At 43.3% G+C, this 9,743-nt stretch overlaps 1 protein-coding gene across 1 annotated transcript; it reads right to left on the reverse strand.

Moving 5' to 3' along the window:
* Positions 1-471: 471 nt before the first annotated feature.
* Positions 472-9,650, reverse strand: COQ6 (coenzyme Q6, monooxygenase). Its single transcript, XM_033063227.2, has 12 exons — positions 9,490-9,650; positions 7,611-7,745; positions 6,864-6,922; positions 5,652-5,775; positions 5,093-5,223; positions 4,622-4,729; positions 4,470-4,532; positions 4,060-4,167; positions 3,476-3,678; positions 2,299-2,414; positions 1,747-1,913; positions 472-626 (listed from the first exon to the last, which is right to left on the reverse strand). The coding sequence occupies exons 1-12, from the start codon at positions 9,647-9,649 to the stop codon at positions 597-599; spliced, it is 1,404 nt and encodes a 467-aa protein (XP_032919118.1). The 5' UTR covers position 9,650; the 3' UTR covers positions 472-596.
* Positions 9,651-9,743: the final 93 nt, after the last annotated feature.

Below are 9,743 nucleotides of genomic sequence, written 5' to 3' on the forward strand. Positions count from 1 at the left end.
TTTCCTTGAATCTTTACCATGGAGCCCTTAAGACTAGCCAGTTCCATGAGAAACACCATTATTATATAAAACACCAAGAGAAAGGCAGGGAAAAGTGTGGAAGAAGGAGAGACCATTTTAAAATGTATCTGCCACCATGCATTGTCTCCCTGTGCTGCAAACTACCCCTTCTGTCTGAGGTGAGGTGCCAAGAGCCCAGGAGTGACATTACAGTTCTAGAAGTCATATCAGAAGAAACCAAAAGTAACAAAGCAGCAAAAGCTGTTAAAAACCAGCAGTTGGCAAAAACCAGCACTGTGTTTTGCCAAAAGACAGACAAATGTTTGCACCTCAATCTTCAACTCAGGAGGCCCAAACTAAAAGCACATTGGACATTTAGTTCTGTGGCCGAAGACATCATGGTACTATGGAAATAATCCCTAAATCCTCTTGAGAAGGGCAAATGAGACAGCTTTTGCATAAACCAGTGGATGATGTAATACACAGCTCAGTCCCTCAGTTTTATTGTAAATTAAAATAACAATTCAAAGATTCAAGTCACAGTCCTTTTAAGGGCAGTGCATTCATAGACAAGCTGCTGACAGACTGACAACAGATCACTTGCTGGCAAAAGCCATGATCTGCTCCTAAAAGAGAAGAAAAAGAGAAGTAATTCATAAGCATGTGTTTTAGGAACAACCTTTAGGCACCATCCCTTTCATATAAATGAAATGTTTCATATGAATGCTTCATGAAACAACAGTGCTTGGCCAGTCTTTCTAGCCACCTGCAGAGAACCTATCCCTATGTCCAAGGAAATTAACAAAATTGTGGCATTCCTTTCCTTCCCAAGTTGCACAAAACTGGTATTACCAATGGCTTCTGTGCTCCAAAAAGCACAGATACATCTTCATTTGTTTTGTACTTTTAAGCAGAAAAAGAGAACAAAAAATTCTGAGCACTGAAGCAGCAGCATAGCCTTCCTTAATGAAGACACCATGCCAGTGGCAGCTGCTCTGCCTTACTGATTTTCAATTGAGGAAGTGTCTCAACTGTGACCATAACACAAAGGAAACAGGGCATCTGTGTTTAATATGAAGATGGAGAATAAATGAAATAAAACTGAAATCCAAAAATGAGAATCTAATTTGCTGGTGCTTGGGAGCTTTGAGAGCAGAGGGCTTAAGGAACCTCACAAAAATCCAGCAACTAGGCCAAAAGGGTGAGGAATTCAGGCACCTACACTGCCAACAGAGGGGGTCTGTTTAAGACAGAAACTGCCTTCCTCAGGTAATTTCCATTTTCAATATTAACTTCTGCCATGAGGGAACAATTCACATGGAAAAACAGCACAGTGTGGGCTGCACACTGCATCTTGTGAAGCCACCCAATGTCTTAATGAAGATGTGTCTTCACAGGCCTGTTTTTTTTTCTGTACATTGCTGGAATACAATTCAAGGTTTGACATTTTAATTCCACAGCAAAATTAAGCCAAAGACTTCTGATGACCTCTAACTCCTAATTACTGATACAGAATATACACTTAGATCTTTTACATTCCCTTTTGCTGCAGGGGAAAAAAGTCCCTACTGAACCATCAATTATTTAGGAATTCCACAGGCCCATTCAGGACACAAAACCTCAAGTTTAAACTAGTATTTTCCAACCAAAAATGTGTAATTTAAAACAAATAACTTTACATCTTGTGCATATTTTGTGAATAGTTTTGGACAATTCCTACAGCCCTCACTGAAGTGAGATGCTTACTTTGACAGGAGGTAGAGCATTTGTTGCTTGCAATCCCCATGTCCTCAGCAACACCAGAGGAGCCAGTGTGGTAGAGTACAGCCTTTTTAGCGTATCAGTAGCAGCTATCAAGGAGACATTATGCCTCTGACGTTCTGTTTCAAATTTGAGGAGGTGTTTTAAAGAGCCTGGAAGAGATAATGGAATGCTTCTATTACACTTGATGTGCCACTAACAATTGGCATCTTATCTATAGAGCAGTTTCCTCTGCCAACTGAAAAAGAACAGAGAAATGGTCTGTCTCAGTAAAGACCTTCCACCAGTTAGTGCTCTTCATCTCACCACATCTCTAACTGTCATCCTGCAGACTTCACCTTTTTAAAGCAGCTTTAAGATTTGTGGGATGGAAACTGCATCCAAGAAACTTGAACTCCACAGCCAATGGACATCACAACAGCTTTGCTTCAACAAAACTTTCAAACACAAGACAGCAGCATGCTTAACCAGAGGTACTGCAGCAAAGGCCTAGAAGACTAATCCTCTTACTACCACTGTGCTGGCTTGGATCCTTACCCAGATCGCTCCCGTTGAAGGCTGCTGCACTGAGGTGATGAGCTAAACAAGCAACATCACCAAAGCCCAGGTTCACTCCTTGTCCTGCAAGTGGGTGGACTCTGTGTGCTGCATCCCTGGAGCAAGAGAAGACAGAAATGTATTTCCCTTCGTGAAGAAAGCCACAGCAGCTGACAAACCCCAGAAGAGATCAGTGTAGCACTCCTCACCTCTTTGCAATGAACCACCTTAGAGCAGCATATGCGCTTTATCCAGTACCTCCTTGCATGCTATGCTGAACTACCTGACTGCCTCTCCAGTTGTAAGAAGCAAGACAAAGGGGAGGTAACAAAAAGCAGGTCTGAAAGGAAAAATTATAAAGAGGTGACTAGCCAAAGTCCTCTCAGATCACGTGTGGAACAGGCCTGTATGTTTTTGTAAGTGGCCTCAGCACAATGGGCCCTCTGTCAATGGCACACTGCACAAAAACAAAGTGGACAGACATTATGAGTATAAAGAAGAGGTGCGATTATCATTGACTAGAAATAAAATTGGGTTCTTCTATGAACAGACTTATCTATAAAGCTCAAAGACAAACACTGCTACAGGAGTCACAAAGTTAGAGAAATTCAATTAATTTTTGATGCAAGATCACGTGCTTTACCAAGCTATAAAGCACAGCATGCGCCGAAGCACAGAGCGGTTCACAGGTTGGAAAGATGAAAAGAATACCACACAGAAGTGTAGCACAGCATCCAAGAATTACTAAAAGCTACCACTGTACTGCAGCTGGGGCACAGAAGAAAGTACATATAAGAAATGTTGTATTTTCCTCTTTGAATAGGCCGACATACAAAAGTCTCTGACATCCCACATGGAGTAATTTTTATCATTTGTGTTCAAGAAAGGTGAGTTTAAAACTCAAACTGAATGCACAGAATGGGTGGTACAATGTAAGGTGAAGTATAGATCCAGCATGAGATACTGGATTGTTTCACTGGACTGTGCAAACCAGGAAAGGGAAATAATTATCTTTCAATTTACACAGAAAGCACATATAATGGGCAGAAAACTACTCATACAAAAGGACATGAGGGCACACGGAACAAACTGGATCTGGGTAAAGTCAAACTGCTATCCTCACATCATTTCTAACACATGCCACCCGCTCAGCCAAGGCTGCCCCTGAGGGCCTTACCCGATAAGAGCTACGCGGTGCTGGACATACTCTGTCGCATGCCCCATTCCAAGAGGGAACATGGCTCGGCTCTCTGGATCCACTTCAGCAACACTTGGAGGCAGCTGACGGACTGCAGTCCCTGAGGGCTTCAGGAGTGAAATGGCAGAACGAAACATGGCCCCAGCAGTGTCAATGAAGTCAGAGTGGTTTGTGTTGCTCCACTGAAACAGACAAACAAATCTTTGGAAGTTGACCCAGACGAGACCCATAAAAGAACCCAGCTGAAAAATAATCTGAGTTCCAAATGCTGAATTTTACCCACTTGGACAAAATTCTACCCAAGAAAAAACTATCTTCACTATTTAAGGACATATACATTTCCAACTAGGATAAGCCTACTCTTCCTACTTTTTGGAAACTTAGGTTAACTTCTGGGACTTTCAGAACTAACCTAATTCAGGTCCAAGGCATCATATTTTCTCTGTATCATTCTCACCAGAGGAAGGTACTTCAGAATCCACCTCTCCCATTACTATAATTTAAGCTACAGGATTCTGTTCTGTTTCTTACAGACTCTTCCCTGCCACAACGCTGATACTCACAAAGGCAGAGTTGATGCTATCCACAAAGCTTTCCTCATCCATAGAGACAAGTTCCGATGCATGCTCATGAGATGTAGACCAGACCAGAGAGCTGGCAGTGTCAGACAGCTAGTTTAGAGAATGTCAAGGGTAAATACCAAGAGAAAAAGAAGCAAAAACAACATTCATTGCAAAGATTTTCCCACTGCCCTGCCTCACACCAGTCCCTCTGAAAATTACAGTTCCACCCCATCTTGTTACAAGTGGGAAATGCCAAGAGGAGGGAGAAGGGGAAAACACAATAAATGAAGAGTAAAGGGCAGATGTGCAAATTCTTAAGAGACAGAACCAATACAGAAAGGCATGGACAGAAATAAAGTTACTAGACTACAAAATTTTTTAAAAACATTAAAAAAATACAGACCCCTTACCGGAAGAAGTGCAATTGGCCCGGTGGGAAGGAACCGCTGCCATGCTACATTGTTGTCTGTGGCCTACAGTGGAAAGAAGCAAGTGGACAGCAAGCCAGATCACCCTCTTAGGTTCTGCTGCTTATGGAAAAGACAGTTGAGCAGAATTTTACCTCAGATAAATGGAGAGTTGCCACCACAGCTGATTGGTCATACTGATGTTCGATGTTCTTAATGTCAGCTTCCTTCCGGACCATAGAATTATGACCGTCTGCACCAATCTGTAAAACAAAGAGATGCAGAGCAACTTCTTCAGCAGCTCCTAGAAAGACCAGGAGCTAGTATTTCACTCTCAAAACCTCAGCCTGCATCTATATATGGTCTGTTCATTCAGAAAAAAAAATCCCCCAAAACCAGAAGAGGTGGCCCCTTCAGCTCTTCTCAAATTCAGCAGCATCTCCTTGCACCAGGTAGAGAGAAGGCCATGCCCAGTGTCCCACACCCTCTCTGACAGGGTTAGCCACTCACCTCATGCTAGCACTCCACAGAGGTGGAGCAGCACACATGGAATCAGAACCAAATCCAGTGGAAAGGACTTGGGTTAGAGATGACACCTTTTCAACAGAAATAAAGAGCTTAGTTACCAGCAGCTTGGTTTGAAGTCTGCGTCCATCAGCTAACTCAACTTGGACCCAAGGGCTTGTGTCACAGCTGTGGGAAGGAAGGGGCCAGGTGTACCCAACTGCTTTACTCCTGTAGAAAACCTCCACCCGGTCTGGTGGGAACACAGAGTACCATGGTCACAGCATGACACGGACAGGAAAAAAGGAAACATCACAGTCACGAGTGTTTCAACAGCACCCTAGGAGCTCACCCTACAATTCTCAAGGCACCCCAGAAGAACAGATATGGACAACCCCTTGTCACTGCAAGGCCTGCTCTGGACAAGGAGCTACAGATCTTTTAATTAAATCAAATTTTGGAGAGACTGTATTCTGGAGAACTACATATCAAAGTGCTTTCTTGCTCTGTAGCCTTTGGAAGTCAGATTTCTCCCTCCCTTCCCAATTCCAGAAGCTGCCCATTTCTCAAGAGTTACTTGTTAGATGAATTTCTCCCTCTCAAGACTTAGTACACACAATAGAAGGCAAGTAACTGAAAGCTATCTGCAGGAAATAAAACATTGAAGAAGTTATCCATTACCTGCTACTGCATCTAACTGTTTTGTGAGAGCAGACATAATGACATCATTCTCCACTATGTAACCCATGTCATCTAAGTCATCTTTCTCAAAAACGATCATGGCTTCTGAACAAGCATCCCACACCTACAAAGAAAAAATACATTACATGAAGCTATGTGATAAATAAGTCCATTTCAGGGACTTAACAGCAGAAAGACACAGCAATCTAGAAATACAGAACTAGAGAAACATCCTGGACTACTGTTCATTTCCAGCTACTAAAGTGCACCACATAACTAATTTCATTAAATGATTTAGCGTAAGCTCAAAAAGTAATTCCAAGTCAAGTTTTATATCCCTACTTTCCTGTTACATAATTTTTATATAACTCTACCCTACAACCTTGCTGTAGGTTAACCCCAGCACGCAGCTCAGTCCCTCACAGCACCTTCCTTACTCCACTGCACCGGGATGGGGAAGAAGACTGAAAGGGTGAAAGTACAAAACTCATGGCTTGAGGTAAACACAGTTTAATAGGAAAAGCAAAAGCCACATGTGCAAGCAAAGCAAACCAAGGAATTCATTCACTGCTTTCCAAGGGCAAGCAGGTGCTCAGCCACCTCCAGGAGAGCAGAGCCCCATCAGGCACAATCGTTACTTGGGAAGACAAACGCCATCACTCCAAACTTCTCATCTTTCCTTCTTCTCTTCCTTGGCTTTTATTCCTGAGCATGACACCATATGGTATGGATTATCAGTCAGGCTCAGCTGTCCAGCCTGTGTATCCTCCCAGCTTCTTGTGCATCCCCAGCCTGGTCATGGGCAGGGCACTGTGAGACAGCCTTGGAATTGTGTAAATGCTGCTCAGCAATAGCTAAAACATCCTTGTGATATCAGCAGTTTTCAACACAAATCTGAAACACTGTTCCATGCAAGCCACCATGAAGAGAAGAAACTCTATCCCAGCCAAACCAATACACCCTTTACCATTATTTCCTGGTTAATACCCATGCCTCAATATCTACAGCTGCCATTTAGGAATTTACCTTTCAGCCTATAAAATCAAGGCCCTGAGGACAGGTATTTCTGAGCAGACTGCAACCCACAAAAAAGGAACAGAAATGAACACAAGCATGACTGCCCTTTACCATAGAAAGAAAAACCTTTGTATCATTGATGTAAGTGCTTTTGAGAATTCAGAGTAGACAGACATGAGGTATATTTGCAGGCACCTGCATTCGCCTGAACGGTTTGAGTCTCAGGCTGCAGACATGATCCCAGGCACCACAACCTGAAACAGAAAAAGAACATAAATACATGGAGATACAGGTTCATGTGAGACCAAACCAAAACTCACTCCACACTCTCCTCCACCCTTCCCTGACTGTGCTCAGGCTTGGCTTGTACCATCCCTGGACAGGGCCAGGATTGTCTCAGTGCTATCACAGCTCCAGAATCACACTGTTTCACTGTTAACACAATACAGCAGGACAGAAACTAGGGCTCTCCATGAACCTCTGACCTAAAAGCCAACTCTCACTGTCCCATCACTGAGTAATAAAACCAACACAGAAATGCACAGCCATTATTGCAAAGAACATTTATTTCTCCACAAGGAAACAAGGCTCAAATATTTCTTTAAAATGACAATTAATCCTCATTAATTAAGGACTGAGGTACCAGACGAAGCTTCTTTTGTGAACAGAACATTCCAGGTGCTGTAGAAAGCACTTTGCAAACTTTCAGTAGCATAATGTCACAAATATTTATATAATGGCAAATCAGACCAGATATTAGAACACAGGTCCCTGTTATCAAGAGAATTTGGATTTAATAACCACAACTCAGCATGTAGAGACAAAGGCAAATAATTCTACTGATGTTAGGGTGAAGGCAGCACATGGTCAAAAGGGGTTTTGTTTAAACAAAACCAGCTCAAATATAAATGCTAAAAATGCAAACAACAAAAACATACTTACTGCTTAGCAGGGTTGCTGATCCTGGGGAGATGGAACTGACCCTGTTACTGTAACTGTCTGGCATGTGATCATATTCTTTCCTAGGACCAGCCTCCAGCAAAGCAATCTTTTTATCATGGAAGTGGATGTCATGCCCTACAATAAGCAAATAGATGCTTTGTTACAATGGTCCTGCCAAAAATCTCAGAAATAAAACACCTGAGTTTCTGTAATAAGACAGAGTGGATGCAGCACTTAATAAAGAAATACATATACAATACAGATTTTGACTGGGTAAACTTTTGAATGTTAAAGCTTTATGACTACAGTCCTGTTACTGAAATGGACAACCCCTCTGCAGCTAAAGCAAGGATTACAAATTTTCCTTTTACATAAAGCTTACATTTTTGTACAAATTTGTGCCATTTTTAAATGAAAATTCATTGCTGGAATATTATCAAGTGAAATCTGCAATGTTTACTCCATGCACAGAACACATTTTCCAAAGCTTAGTCATAAATTCTCCTTTTAGAAGAAGAGATAAAAATAAAACTTCTGTGATATGTAGCAATTAAATTAATATTTTCTCTGACCTTACATTCTGACAGTGGAATAGCACAAGCAGTTTAGACTTTAAATTTCCAGTTAAAGAGAACTGAAAAAAAAACTAAGACTCAAGTAAAGTGTAAAACACTGCAGCAGAGCTGGCCACACTTGCAGCATCCCAACCACTACAGATGCAGAAGGTACTGAGGACAGAAGTGGTGTCCTTGCAACGTCTAGTTCACTACTACAGCACCCCTAAAGACAGCAGTGTCCTGGACATATTTTCTAGATTATGCACAGTAATAACCTCATCTCTTGAGAGGTCCCAAACCTGCTTGTCAGCCTTAGATATCAGTGCTGGAGTCTCAAATCCACTGTGCTCTTGTTAAACAATACAATCAGAACTTAAGCTTGCAAGGTAAAGCCTTATACTTGCAAAGCACTTATTTCTCAGGATCTTTGATGCTCTGTGCACTATATATTTTTTTAGGTTTCTGTCACTACAGCGCCATTGTGAAGCCATGTTGCAAATAAAGAAGTAGCCAGTACTCCCAGGACCTCTAATGACACAAAGCAAGCAGAAATCCATTTTAACTTAGTATTCCAGTGTTTAAAACAGGGGTTAGAGAATGAAACTTGGGATCAGATAATAATGATTAGACAGGTGGAGCACTTCTCCTACAAGGAAAGGCTGAGAGAATTGGGTTTGTTCAGACTGGAAAAGAGATGACTTAGGGGTGACAGTACCTGAAGGAGCCCACAAGAATGACAAAAAGGGACTTTTTATAAGATCATGTAGTGATTGAAGGGGAAATGGATTCAAAGTGAAAGAGAGCAGGTTTAGATTAGCTATTAGGAGGAAGTTCTTTGCTCTGAGGGTGGTGAGACACTGGAACAGGTTGCTCAGAGAAGTTGTAAATGCCTTGGAGGTGTTTGAGGCCAGGCTGGATGGGGCTCAGAGCAACCTGGTCAAGGGAAGGTGTCCCCGCACGCAGCAGGGGGTTGGAACTCGGCGATATTTAAGGTCCCTCCCAACCCATTCTATGATTCTTTCATCAGAAAAACATTTCCAGGTATGGGTGACATTATCCATCAGCTATTTAAGGATGAGCATGTTTGACAGAAACGCTACAATCTGTAAAACTCCAGTTAATGGCTCCATTTAACAGCTGTGCACACACACGGATACAGCTAGGCTCATCACCACCGATCAGCTCACCAAACACCTCTGGGCCATCTTTAGAGCGTTGCCACACGCGGACGCAGGATCAAGGAGACCCCACAGCAGGATCCCGGACACCGAGATCCTACACACGGTTATCTCACACTGCGGGTGAGTGGGTCACAGCCTTACCCAGCACGGCGGCCATGGCGCTCCCGACCATGCCGCCTCCCGACACCACCACATCGTAGAGCGGCGGGGCGGAGGCGGCGGAGCGGAGCGGGGCGCGGGGCCCGGCCCTCAGCCGCGCTCCGAGCGGGGCCAGCAGCGCCCGCCCGCGCAGCGCCGCCATCGCCGCGGAACTGACGGCGGGCGGAAGTGGCTCCGCGGAACCATGACAACGGCCGCGCGCGCCGCCGGCCTCGTGTCTGATTGGCTGCGGAAGG

Source organism: Catharus ustulatus, chromosome 6, assembly GCF_009819885.2.
Source record: "Catharus ustulatus isolate bCatUst1 chromosome 6, bCatUst1.pri.v2, whole genome shotgun sequence".
NCBI lineage: Eukaryota > Metazoa > Chordata > Aves > Passeriformes > Turdidae > Catharus > Catharus ustulatus.

What these genes read in the sequence shown, in the direction of transcription:
- COQ6 (XM_033063227.2), bottom strand. Translation starts at nt 9,649, where the DNA reads ATGGCGGCGCTGCGCGGGCGGGCGCTGCTGGCCCCGCTCGGAGCGCGG. An exon ending in ACAGTTAGATGCAGTAGCAG is followed by an intron (nt 5,224 to 5,651) that starts GTAATGGATAAC and finishes TGTTCCCACCAG; the next exon opens with ACCGGGTGGAGGTTTTCTAC. An exon ending in CAACTCTCCATTTATCTGAG is followed by an intron (nt 4,533 to 4,621) that starts GTAAAATTCTGC and finishes TTTCCACTGTAG; the next exon opens with GCCACAGACAACAATGTAGC.